The 19662-nt window shown below is 41.5% G+C and overlaps 1 protein-coding gene across 8 annotated transcripts in view; it reads left to right on the top strand.

The window, feature by feature from the left end:
• The window catches only part of RIN2 (Ras and Rab interactor 2), a 215676-nt gene that overhangs the window by 84839 nt on the left and 111175 nt on the right, over positions 1 to 19662 (top strand). Inside the window, exon 3 of one of the 8 annotated variants that reach the window (XM_072736501.1) lies at positions 8257 to 8342. The exons of the other annotated variants lie outside the window; for them this stretch is intronic. Coding sequence (XP_072592602.1) covers positions 8286 to 8342 — 57 coding nt within the window. The 5' untranslated portion in view covers positions 8257 to 8285. The remainder of the gene's footprint in view (positions 1 to 8256; positions 8343 to 19662) is intronic. 8 annotated transcript variants of the gene reach the window in all.

Consider the following 19662-nt stretch of genomic DNA (forward strand, 5'->3'; position numbering starts at 1 on the left):
CAGCACTGTGTGTCTAAATTAGGCTTCTAGCTTTTAAAGGCTCGTTTAATAAGAATAAGATAAATTCAAAAGGATTAGAAAGCATTGTGTCATGGTTTAATTGGCAATGTTTGTCCTACTAAATGGTATGTAATATAATGGTGGTCTTACCATCAATGGTGATTTAAATGCTGTCAAATTTGATATTTTTCCACTAGAGCGTACTACTGATTGTTCATCAAAAATGGAACTAGAACCATGAATTGAATAACTCCAGACCCACAGGGTGGCTAATAATGAAGAAACAGGAAGAGAAACCACTCTTTGGCTTTTTAAAGCCTTTACATATACTGGGGTACTTTAGCACTATCCATCCTCGTTTTTTAAAAATTATTTTATTGAGGCATAATTTTCATGCAGTAAAAGTAAAATCTTAGATGTAAAGCTCAGTAAACTTTATGCAGACAGAGCTCTGTAGCATACTACAACTGTAGCTACCACTCAGATCAAGGTGTAGAGTATCTGTATCACCCAAGGTAGTTTGTCAATAGCGCACCCAAATAAGAACAGCCATTATTCAGATATTTGTCATGATAGATTCATTTTAGCTACTCTGTGGCATAAAATACACACACTTTTGTGATTGCTCAACATGTTTTTGAGATTCACCCATGTTATGATATATATCAATAATTTGTTCCATTTAATTCCTGGGTACTTATGCATGATATATGAATATACCACAATTTATTTGTCCATTTCCCTATTAATGGGTATTTAAGTTGTTTCAGGTTTGAGCTACTATGGGATTAAGATACCATGAATATTCTTGTGTGTGTGTGTGTGTGTGTGTGTGTGTGTGTGTATACTCATATATATATATATGTCTTTTTGCAGACACATGCATTCATTTATCTGAAGTAACATTCCTTATGATCCTGCAGGCATAGATATCAGTAGACATTACAGTTTTCTAAAGTAGTTGGACCAAATTTCACTCCCACCGGCAGTGTATGAGAGTTTCAGGTGCCCTGCATCCTTGACAACACTTGATGCGGCAGTCTTTTAAATGTTATCTGTTCAGCTGGTTACATGGGTATATCCATTATGGTTTTAATTAAGATTTTCCTGATGAATAACAATATCAAACACCTTGTAATATACTTTAGAGTATATTTGTATGTTTTTTTTAGTGAAGGGCCCATTCATGTCTTTTGCTCCTCTAAAAAATTTCTCTTATCTTTTTCTTACTGGTTTTCAACTTTAAAAAAAAAAAAAAACATATTCTGACCATAAGTTCTATGTTAGATGTATGTACTTAGAATATCTTTTTCCATCCTATGACTTTCCATTCACTTTTTAAAGATGTGTTTTGTTAAAGTTTCTAATTTTAATAAAGTCAAATTTATTTTTTTTTGCATGATTATATCCTTTTAAAATGTTGTTGCTGTTTTTAAGATAATTTCTGCTTTTTATGTCCTGGTTAAGAAATCTTTGCCTACTCCTTACTTCCCTGGTCTAATAACCTGTTTCCCATGCCAGTTCAATTGCATGCCAAAGTCAATGTATTTTCTTGAGAATAGAAATCAGGTCAGGTTAAATCTGAGTGAAGCAGGAAATGTGCCAGAGTTAAGTTAGGAAGGTGAAATCAGCAGAATAGATTGAAGCAGAATAGATTGCAGAATAGATTGAAGCAGAAAGAGGCCCAACACAGGTTTTTGGTCTGAGGAAAGATGAATTCTAGAGGCTTTGTGATTGGGTGAGTAGATAATTTGCTGTGTTGCTGTCCAGCCCATGTTGTATCTCTTAGAGTATTTTGAGAGTCTTGTCAGACTCCTTCGTAACATTAAACTCTTCAATGTTCACAGTTTCTGATTTATTGCCTAGAAACAAAAAAGTTGACAAACTTCATGTTTTAGCGACATGATATTAATGTCTAGTGGCCATAATTTTTCTTCTAAGTGCTCAAAACCCCTTATCTTAATAATCCTTTCTTGACCATATTCAGGAAATAAAACCTCCACTTAGAATAACATTTGTCCATCCCAAATCCTCTCACTCTTCTCCCACTTTTTATAAGTTTTCCTAGGATTCCTGGGTAGCTCAGTGGTTAAGCATCTGCCTTTGGCTTAGGGTGTGATCCTGGAGTCCTGGGATCGAGTTCCACATTGGGCTCCCCATAGGGAGCGTGCTTCTCCCTCTGCCTGTGTCTCTGCCTCTCTCTGTGTGTCTCTCATGAATAAATAAATAAAATCTTAAAATATATATATAAGTTTTCCTAAAAAAGATCAATGTCAATAATTCCATAATCTCATCTGTTTTCCTACAGTCCTGGGTAAATGTTTGGGTTTACTTGTCATAATGAGACCCTGGCAGGTCCTGGACAGAACTTCCCAGGCAGAGAGGGACGAGTGCCAAGTGGAAGTTGGCAGGATGCACAGGACATGGTGGGAAGAAGATGGGGCAGCTGTAGACTCTGTGGGGGACAGAAATTTATGTCACAAAGTGGGCTTGAGATCAGTAGCAGCAGCTGAGTTGAGACCCCACAGCTCAGGAGATGAGCTCTGAAGGCCATGGTTCTGTGAATCTTTCCTGGGAAGGAAGAATAGCTGTGAGGTGAGAACATATCTCCCTGCCGGCATATTCCAAGAGTTTTATCCTTAGAATGTCGGGATAACAGAAATGGAGCTGAGTTTCCTAAGTGATAGTAATTGGCAGGATCAAGATGGGAGTAGCCACTTAATATCTAAGAAGGTGAACTGAATGAGGCTGCAGAGATGTCCTTGGCTGTCCATCCTCAAGACACGGTAGATGAGCATGGTGTAGTAGAAAGAGAGTACTCTTGGGAGTCAAACATATCTGCCTCTAATAGTGGCTCTACTACGTGCTAATTGTAGGACACTAGGCAACATGATACTTCTATCCTAAGAATGGCAAGAGGATCAAGTAAGGCAGTATGTATAAAATGCTGATTTTCCCATTTTCCTCCTATTTCTTCCCTATGCTCCACCCAATGGATAGCTGTCAGTCCTTTGTCGTTCTTGCCCACTTTGGAGCACTGGGTCAATGGAACAGTCACGATATTTTGAAATAAAACCTCCCCTTGGCTCCCAGGTAGATCACCCTAATATATGATGACAGCCATCATGTTGTATAAATCTGCTAGGGCTGCAGTGGCAAGATACCATAGACATAGGTGAGTTAAACAATATAATTCATCTTCCCACAGCTCTGGAGGCTGGAAGTCCAGGTTCAAGGTGCTAGCAGGACTGGATTCTTCTGAAGCCCTCTCCTGGGTTTGCATATGGCTGTCCCCTTGCTGCCTCTTCACATGGTCTTTCCTCTGTGTGAGTGTGTCACTGGTGTCTCTCCCTATATGACCTAATCTCTTTTTATAAGAACCTTCTGGGGGATCCCTGGGTGGCTCAGCAGTTTAGCACACCTGCCTTTGGCCCAGGGCACGATCCTGAAGTCCCGGGATCGAGTCCCACGTCAGGCTCCCTGAATGGAAACTGCTTCTCCTTCTGCCTGTGTCTCTGCCTCTCTATGTCTATCGTGAATAAATAAATAAAATCTTAAAAAAAAAAAAAAGAACCTTCTTATAAGGTCAGATGGATTAGGGTCCAACCTGACAGCTTTATTTTAATTCATTTTGCTTCTTTAGAGGCTCTGTCTCCAAATACAGTCACATTCTGAGATGTGGGCTTTAGGGTTTCAATATACAAGTTTTCAGGGAAAAAATTCAGTCCATAGCACATGTCTGTGCTGACAAATCCCACACTTGTTTCTCCAGCATGTACACCCCCCCCCCTCCTTAAAAACCAGATCCATTGATGTACCTGTTTCCAGATCTTTCTTCCTAGAAGTTGTCCTGGCAATCCAAACCCAAAAATTCTAAAATCCAGCTCATTATATTTCTCAAAATCCTTCCCTTCCTTCCTTACTTATGAATTCATATAAAAGGAGCACTATCTCATATGAGCCTTACCAATTTGTTGAATCTATTTGAATGGAAACATCAAGAAGAGCAGCAAGGATGTGCAAGAGGAAGGATAATATAAAATGCAGCATGGTTTAAGCGTGTAGCCTCTGGGGTCCTCACTTAGCTCTACCACTTACTTCCTGTTGCCTTTGAGAACATTATTTCACATATTTACACCTCATTTAAACCTTTTTAGTATGCCAGTCTCTTCTGGATGTTGTCAGAATTATATGAGTCTGTGTGCCCAGTCTGATACATTGGGCCTTATCTGTTCAGCTCATACCAACCTGACTTCTGGCTCCTAGCATTTGCATCTCTCTGTCCAAAGAGAGCAGGAGAAGCACTCGATCAATCACTGAAGAGTATTGGTGTATGAATACCCCAGCTCCCTCACCCTTTCAGATGGGATCACTCTAAGGCTTGTTATTGATGCTGTTTGCCAGAGTTTCTCTATGAAATTAAACTCCAGTGAAATTGGCTTGAAAACCATCCTCTCCTTCTGTGTCTCACTCCCCTTTCACCAACCAGTATTTCCTGGGATTCTCTGCCCTAGAAATTGCTTGCTCTGGGATTCTTTTCTCAGGGTTTGCTTCTGGGGGAACCCAGCTACAGAAGTATGCTATGCTTAGAATATGTCCTCTCAAAAATCATGTTGAAATCCTGATGCCCAAGGTGATGATATTAGGAAGTGGGGCCTTTGGAAATTGCTGAGGTCATGAGAGTAGACCCTCATAAATGGGATTAGTGCTCTTATAAAAGAAACCCCACAGAGCTCCCTAACCTCTTCTTTTATGTGAGAGAATACAACAAGAAGTCTGCAACCAGGAGAGGGCCCTCACCCAACCATGCTGGCAGCCTGATCTAGCACGTCCAGCCTCCAGAGCTGTGAGCAATAAATTCTTCTTGTTTATAAGAACTGTGATACCGACAGTATGTAAAAGCTTGGCTCAGTGCCTAGCACCTAAATTGCTCAGAACTGTTGTTTCTGCCATTATCTAGTTGTTCAGCAATAGAAAGCAAAGATGCCCCTGGTGAGAAAGCAACCTTCTCCATGCTGCAGGGAGAAGCTCCATGTGGCCATCATGAGACTGTCAGAGCCCAGTTGATAATGGTCAGTTTATAATCTGTGCAACTTCTCAGTGGGGGTTCTAATGGCCCCAAGGAGCCAAACATTGTTTTGGGGGTAGACAGGGAAAGACAACAAATGTTAGTCTTTCTATGTATAAATCACAGATAAACTATGACATAGAAATAAATATACAGTATATTTGTAACATGAAAATTGAATAGGAGGATCATTAGGAAAAAAATGTCAGAAAGAGCTCCCAGGAGGGGAGAAATGACAAGGACAAGAACTCTGCTGGTTCTAACAGGCAAAAAAGTTACTACTGACGTTACTCTGGCTGTGGATCATACTGGGTGGCACTGTTTAGTTTGCAGGGTTCATGTCCTCTTTTTTGGAGCAGGGAGTTAACAGTTGAACTCACATAAAGTTGTTTAGTTATGTTTGCCCAGGGAGGCACCACCCTTTTGGCAAAATATCCATCTGTTTGTGGTTAAGATTGTGCTGGTTCTTATTACAACCAGACTTGGTTACATTTCGAGAACCATAAGGCTTGGCTCTGAGGAACAAGAGGACTGGTTCATCCAACATGGTGTGCTTTGAATCTTTCCTTCTGACTTCTCCAAAGCTTCTCCTCTTTGCTGGCAGCACTGAATTTGGCAAGAAGAAAAAAAAAAGACTGACTTCCTTCATTCCAACTCATGTCTTTTTTGCTAAAGTATTATTATTAAAAGAGTTTTAAAAATATAGCTTTCCTGCAGACATATAATGAACCTGGCTTAAGGATTTATTTCACTTATTGGGAAGGCATCGGCAGCATGGTCAGGCTAGTTCGAGGTAGGATATAAAAGGTGAATATGTATAAAGGATTTCATTCAAAGCAAGTCGGTTGAAATATGCTCATCTATCTTAGGTACAAAATTAGTTACCATTGTACAGGGCAATCAAACCATAATCTCTGGAGTTGTTCTCTACTGGACAGATGTCACTTGTGAATTATATCTGCATGATTATATCTGGATGTTTTGGGCAGTTTTTCTTAAATTATCATCCAGATTCACCTTGGCATTTTCTATACCAGTCTCTATGGCCAACAAAATCTTAACAAACTTCAATTCTTCTATTTTTCTTTTGAGTATCTGAAGGGCTACCTGAAAAACTTGAATTAACTCGTCCCTTTCACATCAAAGGCGCCTGGGAGCTGGGTGCATTCAGTGGTTTCCTGTGTTTACAACACCTTTCTATGCCTAGGCATCTGCCTATTTCCATGGTATAAATGCTCCAGCCGTGGGGAATCTCCATCTACCAATGTGATGTCACTGAAGGCAGATTTGAGAAGAAATGTATACAGTCACTGTTGTGAGTCAGTATTTTCTAGTCCCAGTACATCTTTGAGTGTGTACTATGACATACATTTCATGGATTGTGGGCATGGTATTCAAATTACTTTCCAAGGATGTAGAATTATGGTCACTAAGTAAATGTCTCTGAAGAGCCTAGAAGATCAGCTGATCTGATAGTCCTGAAACTATAATCTCTAGAATGCTAATAATATTCCTTAGGGATGCTTCACAGGTCATGCAAACTTTAATTCAAATTTCTTTTTCAAAGTTATATTTTTAAAAATATAATGAAAGAACATGCATGCATACACATGTAGCAAACTTATAAAGAAATATGTGGGACTCGTGAACATCAAGTATAGAATTTTTGTAACCTCCTGAGATAGAAAAGAGCATATGATGGTGAAGAGTTTGCAATGGTTGTGAGTACAGAGGTGTGTGATACTATCTTTAATGTTCATTGTATATCTTTTTTAAAAAAGATTTATATATTTATTTGAGAGACAGAGAGAAAGAGAATGCAGGGATGAGGGGCAGAGGGAGAGGGAGAGAGAAATCTGTGCTGAGTATGGAGCCCAGCGCAGGGCTTGATCTCATGGCCCTGAGATCACAACCTGAGCTAAATCCAAGAGTCAGATGCTTAACCAACTATATTACCCAGGCACCCCAAACTTTGTTGTATATCTTAAATATCGTGTAACAAATTCACAAGACATGCCCCCACAAATACATTTTATATCAAATTTAAAACTTCTGAAAAACACTGTCAAATTTGCTACTGGGCTAAACTTATGTCCAGGTGGTAGAATAAAGCTTTCTCTTGCCTTCTCTGTTTAATTACACATTTTCCAGTGTTGCATGGGGGAGCTTTAATGGTCAAAACGTTAAATTGTCACTGAGAATCTTGTTTTATTTTATTTTGTATAATGAGACTGTATTTGTATTTTTAAGTTTTCAAGCAATTTCACACTTTTCATAAAGATTTCCTTATTTATTTTGGAGAGAGTGAGAGAGTATACACACACGCCAGTGCACTGAGCCAGGGCACTAACGTGCCAGGAGTGGAGGGAGAGGGAGAGAACTTCAGGCAGACTCTGCGCTAAACATGGAGCCCGATGCAGGGCTTGATCCTATGGTCCTGAGATCATGACCTGAGCCAAAATCAAGAGTCAGACACTTAACCAGCTGAGCAACCCGGGTGTCCTGAAACAATTTCATATTAAATAAATGTTGCAAAGAGGACAAAGAAACAAGTATGTCATTTATTTATCCAGATTAGTAAATTGTTAACATATTACTACATTTACTTTATCATTATCTGTCTCTCCCCTACACACACACACACACACACACACACACACACACCACCTATTTCTAAATGATTTGAGAGGAAGTCACACGCCTCACGTCTCAGGACTACTTAATACTTCTTTACTTCTTAAGAACCAGGACAGAAAAAAAAGAAAAAAAAAAAAAAGAACCAGGACAGATTCTTTTTTTGTTTTGTTTTGTTTTGTTTTTTTGTTTTTGTTTTTGTTTTTTGTTGTTGTTGTTGTTAAACCAGGACAGATTCTTATGTAAGCACCGTATAGTTGTCAAACTGAGGGCATTTAACAATAATGTAATACTTTTATCTAATCTATGGTTCGTATTCCAGTTTCCCCAATTATCTCAATAATGCCATTTTATAGCGATTTTATCTTTTACTTTTTAGACTCAGGATCCAGTCCAAGATCGTGCATTGCATTTAGTTATCATTTCTCTTTAGAGCTTTCCAATCTGGACCGGATCCTTTCCAGGTCTTTTAAGACCTTGACATTTTGTAAGAGTTCAGGAGCCTGTTGTTTTTGTAAAGACCTTCCGTCTGGAGCATCTGATGTTCCTTGCAGGTGGATTCAGTTCATGCGCTTTGCTGAGAATGCTACAAAAGGAATGCTGTGCCCTCTCCAGTGCCTGCTATCAGGAGGCCCACATGGTAGGTAACTCTGCTGGCTGTCTAAGGGGTGCCCTCCAGGTTTTTCAGTGGGAGATTTTTTACTAAAATGAGTGAGGAGTCCAGGGGGACTTATTTAGGCTTTCCTGGACCATAGCTCCACACTTGCTCTGCAAATGTTAGTCAGCGGGGTGAGCCAACCTGCTTTCTAAGCTGTGCTGCATTTTTGTGGCCCAGGGAAGGGGCAGCATCAGCAGCCTGCCATTGCGGGCGCTGCAAAAGCCGTCAGTGTCTGCATGTCTGGCTTGTGGTACCCTAGTGCTCAAAGAGCTGAAGGAAGTTCCACAACAGGAGTCTACACCAAGCTGGGCCTCCAGAATGGTGGCTGAGTGCGGTTGATCCCCAGTCTAGTGATGTCATATTTGTACAGTGTGGCTTTTCTGAGGTTTCCCTACTTTCCCGTGCGAAAGAAAGATGGTCTTTTCTCTGAGCCAGGGCTACTGAAGTGCCAGGCCACAAACTGTGGATGACCCAGCCTGGGACAGTGTGGCCTTTCAAAGAAAAACAGGAAATTAGAACATAGGCACTTTCCACGTATTGGCTAAATCATGAGTTTCTCAGTCGGTCCATGTGGCTTAAATAAGAGAGAGTATGATACTTTAGCTAATTATGATGTATTTTATTAAATAACATTTATTTTAATGAATTTTATAGTGTCCAGAGCTGTTTTAAGTTCTCGCACAGATTTGCACAGGAATTCATCACACACAATTTCACTGGGCCAAGGGGGTATGATGGTGTGGGCAGGGCAGATGTTAGAATCTCGTCTGTGTTTTATAGGCATGACCATATTCCCTAACTCTGAACGTTAGAGAACATGCAGGGCCTGTGGGTTATAAAATAGAAACATGGAATTATAATGTCATGGGAGCTGTTCGAGGGGCTATGGTACCCAGAGAAGGGAAGGCCTTAGGATGCGGGCCAAGGAGGGTTACATAGAGGAGGCGAGGCGATCCTTGGGTTGAGTCTTGAGAGGCAAGGAGCATTTACACAGTGGTGAATGGGGCATTCTAAACAGAGAGACTTGGGACACCTGGGTGGCTCAGTAGTTGAGCATCTGTCTTTTGCTCAGGTTGTGATCCCAGGGTCCTGGAATCGAGCTCTGCATTGGGCTCCTGGCAGGGAGTCTACTTCTCCCTCTGCTTCTGTCTCTCCCTCTCTCTGTGTATCCCTCTTGAAAAAATAAATAAAATCTTTAAAAAAATAAAAAAACAAACAAGGAGACTTGCAGAGATCCAAAGCTATGGCAGGTGAGGGTGGCCTCATGGTTTGTGGGGTCAGAAACAGGAATAAAAGTTTGAATCAGGTGGGGGAAGAGCCTGCAGTATACACTGCATTAAAGAGCTTGGACTTCGTGTCCTAAATGTCAGGGTTAGCATCTCATCTCAATTAGATTTTGTGTTTCAAAAAAAAAAAAAAAAGATTTTGTGTTTCAGAGCAAGCAGGGTTTCTCAAACATGAGGCAAGGGTTTCTGGGAAAGAAGACCCTCACTCACCCTTCTGAGGGACCTGAGCTGTCTCTGGATATTTAGACGTGGGGGTGTGAAGGCAGGAGCTGCTGCTCTCTTTTCACTACCACGGGGCACACAGAGCACACACAGCCCTGAACACAGGAAGGCAGAACCGAGACATAGAGGCAAGCAAGGGAAACACGGCCCTGTGGAAATCATGGAACCACTGGATTGGCCCATGCTTCGTGCGGCCTAGACACCAGTATATCCCTTGTACTGCTTAAAGAGTTTTAAGTTTTTATTTTGAAATGATGCCAAACTTCACTTAAAAAGTTGTAAGAAGAGTTCAGACAACCCCTGTTTAACATTTATGCAAATTCATCGATCTGTACCTTTTCACCCCTTTGGCTGTACCAGTCGAGAGCAGGTTGTAGTCCTCCCATCCTATAACTACTTACTACTTCCATAGGCTGTTTTTAATAGCAGGGGTGTTCTCTTCATTCCCCCAGTCCGATCATCCAAGACTGAGGTTAAATCATTGATCGGAACTATAGATACTAATTTTTAGATGTTCCCAATAACATCCTCTATAGCATATTTATTTCTCCAGTCAAGGGTCATGTGTTTTTCAGAGGTTCGCATCTTTTTAATCAGGAATGACTTTTCAGCCTTTCTTTCTTTGTCTTTCATGACATTGATGTTTGTGGAGAATCTGGGTTTTTATTTAATGTCCCTCATTTGGGGTGTATATGCTGTTTCTTTGTGATTGGATTCAGGTTTCACACCTCCTGTTGGAATGCCCTATAACTGAGGTTATATTCTTGGTGCATCACATCAGGAAGAATGTAGCATCTGTCCACCCTCAGTAGGGATTTTAACTCTGATCACCTGGTTGAGCATCTTATGTAGTTTCTTCTCTATATAGTTACTATCATTTCTTATGTAACTAATGAGTAGTCTGTAAGGAGACATTACTGTTTATTTTTAAGCCAATTTGAATTGTATTTTCTGTTACTTACAACATAAAAGCTCCTCACTGATTCAAGGGCCTATTTATATTGTGGGATTAATTGCTGATGACCTTGGTGAAACAAGCAAGGGATTATGATGAGAAGAATAGGAGTTTCTTAAAAGCTTTAATTGTGGTCAGATGGGAGCAGAGCTGGACCAAAGTGCATAAGCATCTCAAGAGGATGAATCAAAGTCTTTGACTTTATTTTGGAAAAAAAAATTTGTATCGATAAAAATCACATCCTCTGTAACAAGTCTTTTAATTGTGGGAAATTTGCAACAATTTGAAAATAAGTCTTTCAGTTTTTTCATTAGTCTTAACTGGATAATATTAGTTATACTCACAAAGGGTAGCGGTTATTTACAGGGACACCCAAACTTTATTCAATATATGCGGGGTTTTTTCTGGATTTTATATTGGCAAAAATGTTTCCATTAATTGTAAATTCAGTACCAGCTGAGCAGGATTGCTAAGACAACTAGGGAACCACACTCTAAAACAAGAATTCCAGTATAGACCATTTCCTGGGAGGTGATCTCGGGGAATGCCAGTAGACACAGGAGAGATGGGGAAGGAAACAGTCATTAAAGCGTGTTATTAAGCAAATGTGTGTGTGTGTGTGTGTGTGTGTGTGCAAGCGCACGTGCACATGTGTTGGTGCTATTATGTGTGGTGTGTGCATGCACATGTGTTGTGTCCATGTCTATGGTGTGTGTATGTTCACATCCATCCATGATTGTCCGTGATTGTCTTGGCATGGCTGCCCCCAGAAACAGACAAGGATAAGGATTCAAGTGCAAATAGTTTTTTGGGATTTGGAAGGGATGCTGTTGGCAAGTTTGGAAGTGAGAAGAAAAGATAGTTAGCCACTAAATAGTTTGTTACCAAGCCAGCCCCACAGGGGCACCTGAGGCCCAATCTCAAGAGATACACCTGGGAAAGAGTATAGAGCCTGCACATCAGAGCTCTCCCACCGGAGAGATGAGGGAGCTGGGACAAGGTGGGGCAAGTCACTGTTGCATCATGCATGGTGGCTTCATAATCTTATCCTCCCAGGATTGCCAATTTAGTCCATTTTCAACTCAAGGTTGGACAGTGTGACCAGGAGTGATCACCTGCAAATGTCCCCTGGGAAAATGCTCCGCCAGGATAGGCCAGTGCTAGTCAGGAACGTTCTCTCTCTCCACTCATGTGGAATCTTTGAGATCTCTGTTCTGGAGGGAGCAGTGCCAATCTACATACACATCACTGCTGAGATTAGAAAATTGGGCTGGAAACAGATCAAAAAGGGACCCTGAATACCTAACCAGGGAATATGGATTTTCGATTCTAAAAATTGGCTTGTGAGCAGGGCAGCAGGATGCTGGAAAAGGACGGTCCCTTTGGTATAGAATGTTCCTGTGGCACGGAATGGAGCAGATGCAGACAGCGGGGCTGCACAGAGCTGCAGAAATCATTGAGGCTGCCGTGGCCCAAGGTCTGAGTGGTTGTGGAAAATGGGAAGGAAGATGACAGCCATCGCAGCAAGAAGACTCTGCAGAACTGCACAGTGATTGATGTGCGGAGTCAAGCAAGGTTTCACGCCTGGTGCCCTCGTTAACAGAAGGGTGAGGGGACTTCAGAGGAACGGAATGTTAAGTGGAAAGTCAGCACTCAACATTCAGAGCTGCATTTCAGGAGAAGAAGCCAAAAGGAGTGCTGCTTCTTGGACTTTTTTGCAGACAGGTATTTCTGAGTTCAGAAAGCAGGAAGAGGACTCGGCAAAGACTGGGTTTTGTTAGCTTTGCTTTTTTTCTAAATTGGAACCAGACAAAATACATAGTTGCAATCTAGAAATAGTGCACAAGTCTGCCAGCTGAATGATTTGACTTCTGTTTCCTCTCTTTGTACACCTTGATGAAGTAGCAAAAGGGATAGAAAATAATTAGAAACAGGGAGCAGGAAGGAGAAGGAAACACTCAGGCCCTAACTGAGCAAGGAAAGCCTTTGGTTTGTGGAGAAGGCCTTGGTTAAAATAGAAGCTTCCAGCCAGAGGGGAGCCTCACATTTGTACATAGAAGTGCCATGTAACATGAGATGTCATAACAGGCAAGAAATGGGGATATATGGGTAAAAACCCTTTATAAATCAAAGTGCCATGTGCCAGCTGGGCCACTGTCCCCAGAGTCATGGGCATTAGCCATGTTATGTCTGGACCCCACCACTTGGGTGAGGCCAGTGGAGACAGAGAGGGAGATAGCTTGGCTCAGTACTGAAGCAGACATGAACTCTCTCTCCTGGCTTTCACACAAAGGCTTTCAGCCATCTAGAGAAGAGCAAGAGGGTAAGGTCTTCAGGGAGATAAAAGCATTAACCTCCACTCTTCGTTTTTGCTGGAGACCTATTACAGCCAGAGAGGGAGGTCTTGTTTTGCCAAGATAATCAGCTTTGGGGGGATCCTCAGGCATGTTACCCAGTTTCCTATCATCTGCAATAACCCAGGGTCAGGAGAAACTGATTGTAGAAGGTCATAATATATCCCCAAATATACACAGCCCAAAACAAGTGTGCATTTGGAGGATTGATCTCAGACACAAGGCTGAAGTATTTTTCAAAACCTACTGGGTACGTTTGGACCTCCAAGATGATGATGCTGGCAGGGGAAAGGCAGCTGGTTTAGAACTGAGACAGGATTGGTGGAGGACCCTGAGGTGGTAGACCCATAGTGAGGGGCTATAGCATTTTAGAATTAGCCAAAGGGAGAGAGAAGGTGGAGGAAGGAGTATAACAGCCAGGATGCTTTTAAGGAGGGAGTTTAACCTCTTAAACTGAAATTAAGAGCTAGAGAGGAATTAGGAAGCCTTAGGGCTGTTGAATACAAGCCTCTCTCTCTTCCCAAGTGCCACCAGGGTGTAAGTAGGGCCACTTGGCACTGAATCTTACACTTCTGCAAACCAAGGTCAGGTGAGCGTGGGCAAAGATCAAACCAGTAGTGGACTGTATCTATTCTCTCATTGGTCCTAACATGATCCAACATGCCCAAGACCTGGGCAAGAGGGGCCTCTGTCCTGAGCTATGCATTTTGTTTCACTCCAGCTTCATCACCCCCTGTGGCATCAAGGGTTATGCCAGCCTGGAGCCTACATCTCCCTTCCCTTCTTGCTCTAGATGCACAGCACTCTGGAATCCCTGCCTGCATGCTCCAAGCCTTGTGGCACAACCTGCACAGGTTGGAAGTTTGGACAGGGAATTCAGCATAGACAGGAAAGCTGGGTTGTCCACAGAACTGTCAGAAGAGAAGGGTAGCCTTCTGGGGTAGGTTCAGGTTTGCCCCATGTCCCCACAATCAGTACAGAACACTGAAGAGTCTGAAAATTTCAAATCGAAGCCTGACCTTCCAAGTCCTTATAAAGGACATTTGTCTTGACAGGAGGATAGAATGCATTTTAGTTAACAGTTTGTAGTCTTGATTTATAATTTTTAAAGATTCAGACATATAGTATGTGAGCCTGCGAGCCTATGACCCTCCATTTGTCTTCTTAACCCAGGCAGGCCCCGCAATATTCATGCCCACCTAGCATCCCATTAGGAGGCATTAGAGCCCAGACGCAATCAATAGCTCAGTGCCTCCACTATCCACTCTAGAATCCTGATTGTGCAAAAAATGAAAAAGCTGAGAAACATGATTGGATAGCAAATTGCAGAGAACAAAGTGGGTCTGTGTGTGATAGAAAGGAAAGGCCTCCATATCATAGACTCTGGTGGAAAAATCCAACAACAGAGAGAACATATGGGTTGCCTAAACCAACATCCTTGTGTTTCAAAGTAGCATGAAGAAGGATTTATTTCAGTGTGTTATATGGGTTGACAGCATGGTGTTTGAGCTTATCTTGTCATTCTTGGAGTTACAGTTTATCTTATCATTTATGCTCTTGATGAAGCCATTTCTTATAAACCCTTCCTTTCAGCCTTGATGGCTTCTCTGTAAAATCTCATGCACTTACTTGTCCAAGAAACTGAGCATATACATGCCAGTCACTGTGTCATGTATTAGAGATACTATACTGAATAGAGCAGATGGGATCCCCAATGTCTGGTTGGCTGAGGGAAGATCTTTTCTTCTCTTCTCCTCTTCTCCAACGTGTAAAGAAACGGAGCCTGTTAAGTCTAAAATAACAGCCTAAACATAAAGCTTCCGTCAGGTTTTCCTGATGGGATCACTCACCTTGGTTGAGATGACAGCCAGACATGTCTCATGTCTTACTAGGAATGAATATTGTAGTTTCATTTCAGGCTAGAGATCTAGTTTCTTACTTTGCTCTCTTTTATTACCTCAGTGTATGAAGAATCAAATGAAAGCAACCTCTTCAGAGACCACGGGGTTTAGAATGGGCCAAGGAGTCACGTCTCCCTGCTCAGTAGAGCTGATTGTCTGATTTTCATGAACTTTGCAAGTTTGTTGATGTTCGGTGGTGACTTGAGATTGGCCGTGATGAGAGTATTTACCCCATAAAATAGGCTAATGCTAAAGCTGGGGGCTTTTAATCCTCCCAGAAATCATTGTTAAGCATTTTCCAGCACATCCCCTGATTAAAGGGGCAGGTAGGTGTCCTCACAGTGAAATGGAAAGTTTGGAAAGACATCAATATGTACAGGATCCAAATGAAGGAAAGAGAAGCAAGTCAGGACAGGAAATTCTAGGCATTATGTGCCCCGGGGGCTAGTTTAATCTATAGGGATGATGTCCTTCTTTTTGTCCTTCAGTGGTGGTTGTCGTGACATTTTAATCTAGGACTATTTTATTTTATTGTGGCAAGAATACTTAACATGAGCCTTGCTTTCTTAAAGACATTTTTATGTAACCATTGAGATTGTGTGTATGTTCTTTACTCTGTGATCCACTAATGGCAGAGGCTGTTAGTAAACCAAACAAATTAGAAGAATAAAGAACATTGAGATTGGAATTACAGTAGTCTATTGCTGAGCAACAGAGTATTCCACAAGTTCAAAGGAGAATTGCTTCCACTTTTCTCACTGATTATCTAAGAAATACAAAGTATCCAGTACTGTAAACAATTCATAATAAAGTAGGTGAAGCGGCACTGAACATCATTTGTGATAGATCCAAACCTGACTTATGAATTGCATTTGTTTGGAATTTGGGGAAGTGAAATAAACCTTGGTCTGAGCAAAATTACACTGGTAGGAGAAAACCTTACAAGAGTTTAAACTATGCAAGTCATATTTGTTATTTTATAAAAATGTGCAGACTCATTGAATAATCTTGCAAAATGTGTATTCAAACTTTAACCCAGGGAAATTGGAACTTGATAAAAATTATGAAAATAATTACTGCCACCTTATGGGGCAGGAATGTTAAGCAGTAGAGTTTCATGAAGACAAAATTCTTTTTGCTCAATCACATCTTTAATGTAAAGTTTACAGGGAACCCTGGGTGGCGCAACGGTTTAGCGCCTGCCTTTGGCCCAGGGCGCCATCCTGGAGACCCGGGATCGAATCCCACATCGGGCTCCCGGTGCATGGAGCCTGCTTCTCCCTCTGCCTGTGTCTCTGCCTCTCTCTCTCTCTCTCTCTCTCTCTCTCTCTCTGTGTGTGTGACTATCATAAATAAATAAAAATTTTAAAAAAAAGTTTACAAAGAGCAGAATTCATCCCTAAAAACCATTTTCCTTAAAATCAAAATTAAATGGATAACCATGTGGAAAAGTAAAGACTCCCAACCCCCTACCTCCCACCATACACAAAAATTAATTTGAGGTGGATCATAGATCAATGCATAAAAACTAAGACTATAAATCTTTGGAATGAAACAGAATATTTGTAGCTTTAAATTCTTACATCAGAAAAGAAGAAAGGTACAAAATTAAAAGGAATTGAAGAAAGCTTTAAACATTTTAACTGTGTAAAAAACTGACCAAGGACTTAAGATGGCTTAATGGAGTGTGCTCCAGAAAATATTTTCTCCATGGAAATGGTCAATATTGGTCATTCCAATTCCAGTGGAAATATTTGTGCTTGTTAAGCATTGAGTTAAAATGTCCTTGAAGACACAAAGACCAGATTAAAATAACAGGGTAAAAACATCTTTACGACAATCCACAACTGTTTCATGATTAGAGAAGCTGAATCAATTCCATTTCATTCAACTCAGGAACTTAAATTTTTGAAAAGAGAGAGGTAGGGGCCCCTAGGGTCTCAATTGGTTAAGCATCCTCCGATTCTTGATTTGGCTTAGGTCATGATCTTGGGGTCATGAATTTGAGCCCCCACATCCAGCTCTGCCCTGGGCATGGAGCCTGCTTAAGATTCTCTCTCTCTCTCTGCCCCTCTTCCCTCTCTATAAATAAATAAATACATGCATGCATAAATACATAAATAAATAAAATAAAAGAGGTAAACACATGACAAAGCCTCCATTCAGCCTTGGAGTGTTGATATAAAAAGTAGAAATGTGCCTTTTGTTTGTTTTCACCCCCAAATTGAAGCATCTTCCCTTCGATGGTACAAAGGCTTCCTTGTCCTGTGTTTACCTAAAATGTCCCCACCAGAGTTGACACCAGCAAGTTCTTCTCTGATTTGATAGGACTTTTTCTTTATCAGTGTGTGCCTTACTTTATTCCAAGATCTTTGGATGAAATATTTGATAATGGGATGCCTGGATGGCTCAATGGTTAAGCATCTGCCTTCGGCTCAGGGTGTGATCCTGGAGTCCCGGGATCGAGTCCCACATTGGGCTCCCGGCATGGAGCCTGCTTCTCCCTCTGCCTGTCTCTGCCTCTCTCTCTCTCTCTCTCTCTCTGTGTGTGTGTGTGTGTCTCATAATAAACAAAATCTTTTAAAATAAATATAAATAAAATATTTGATAAGATGATGAAAACATTTCATCTGAAAACTCATGGTTATCTTTCTGAAGCTATTCTGGTCCAGTATATTTGATGAAAAGGAATATAAATCCACTCAAAGTACTCAAGAAAAGGGAGCATTTATTGTCAAGATATAAGAACCTTGGCACTGCCAGGCCTGGTGGGAATTATAAGGCCAATGGCCTTAGGTCAAGATTCTCAGTTGCACATGTGCATTCTTCCTTCCTGGCCCACTGTGAACCAGTAGCCCTGCGTATCTGCTCACTCAGGATATATGCTCTCCATAAATCAAGTAGGCATATGGATCCAAATCCAACTTTCAAGCATAAGCACCTGCCCTGTGACTCTCAGCTCAAAATCTTCAACAGAAGATTCTACTTCATCCGAGAACAGCCAATGAAATAGTAGCCGGGGACAGTTGTAACATTACCAGTCCAATCATCTGAGGGGATGGGGTGAACAGAATCACTCACACTGCTTATCAGGTACAACATGGGCAAGGCAGGTGCTCTACAAGGGGTGTGGCTGGGTGGGGCAAGGCATCTGAATGAGGGGAGCAGAGGCAGTGTGAACTAAAAGAGCTTCTGTCCCATCTAAAGAGAACACTCAGAGTCAGCCAGTTGTGGCCCTGCTGAATGACAGCTCAGTGTGACCAGAGAAGCTACATATCTACATTTTATGCAAAATGTCCTGATTTTTTAAAAGTTGCCAGTTGTAGCAGCCACTGTCAAGCTCTTCCCATATCCCTTGGGTACTTAACATTTCCATGCATGCCGGCCTGATTTCCAACTGCCAACTTTGCTTAAGGGCCCTCTTTGGCCACTAGAGCCCATTTTACCCACACTAGGGGCATGGTGGAAATGCTGTTGAATTAAGACCTCCTAGGAGCAGCTTTCAACCAGTGACTGGGAACATTTGGTCATCTCCTCAGCTCCCTTGTCCCTCAGTTGAGACTACTCTGAGGCATGGTCTATACGGGTTTCCAGTGTTCCCCAGAAGAGTTGAAGTCCAGTTGCCCAGTGGCTACATGCTTGGTCATGCACTTTGTATTGGCTGCTCTTCTTCCCCCATGTCACTTCCCCTCCCCACCTGGTGTTTCTTGAAGACACTTCTAATAAATTATTGGACATGAGTTGTTGACTCAGGGTCTCTAGAGACAGCTAATTCAAACTTATTTTTTTAAGTGTATTACTCAGTCCATTAAATCTGCAGTGTAGATTCAATTCAATAGCTGAGCTATGCTCAAGAGAAGCAGTCACTCATTGGAGTAATAGGGATGTCTACAGGGATATGGAAGAGGGGGAGCCAGGAAGCTAATTCTTGAATGGTCCAGGGGGTCAAATGAGGGCCTTGGGTAGGAGGTGAGAGAGGCAGTTTCCCATCCAAGAAAGGCAGGAATTTCTTGGCAGTTGAGCTGCCCACCTATTGCCCAAGGTGGCATGCATTGCCATTGGTGCAAGTGTCCACACCTTGACCATGTGAGCACCAGCAAAATTAATGCAGTGTAGATTTTGCGAGAGGCTCTGTGAGGCACCAGTTTTCCAAGGATGGAAGGGCTTGACCTTCAGTGAAATTAGTCTCATTGTCAGGCTGGTCTTACAAGTGACAGAAATGCACCTTGCTTTAAAAAAAGAAAAGGAAAAAAGAAAGAAAGAAAGAAAGAAAGAAAGAAAGAAAGAAAGAAAGAAAGAAGAGAGAAAGAAAGAAAGAAAGAAAGAAAGAAAGAAAAAGAAAGAAAGAAAGAAAGAGAAAGAAAGAGAAAATTATTTTATGATGCTTGGCTACTTTTGGGAAAATTGAGGTATTGAACATTGCCCCCCCATTTTATTTAAAAACACAGTTATTAGGGGTATCTGGGTGACTCAGTCAGTTAAGCATCCAACCCTTGATTTTGGCTCAGGTCATGATCTCAGGGTCCTGAGATTGAGCTCTGCATTGGGCTCCATGCTGAGAGGGGAATCTGCTTTGGGATTTCT

Source organism: Vulpes vulpes, chromosome 14 (genome assembly GCF_048418805.1).
Source record: "Vulpes vulpes isolate BD-2025 chromosome 14, VulVul3, whole genome shotgun sequence".
NCBI classification, from domain to species: domain Eukaryota; kingdom Metazoa; phylum Chordata; class Mammalia; order Carnivora; family Canidae; genus Vulpes; species Vulpes vulpes.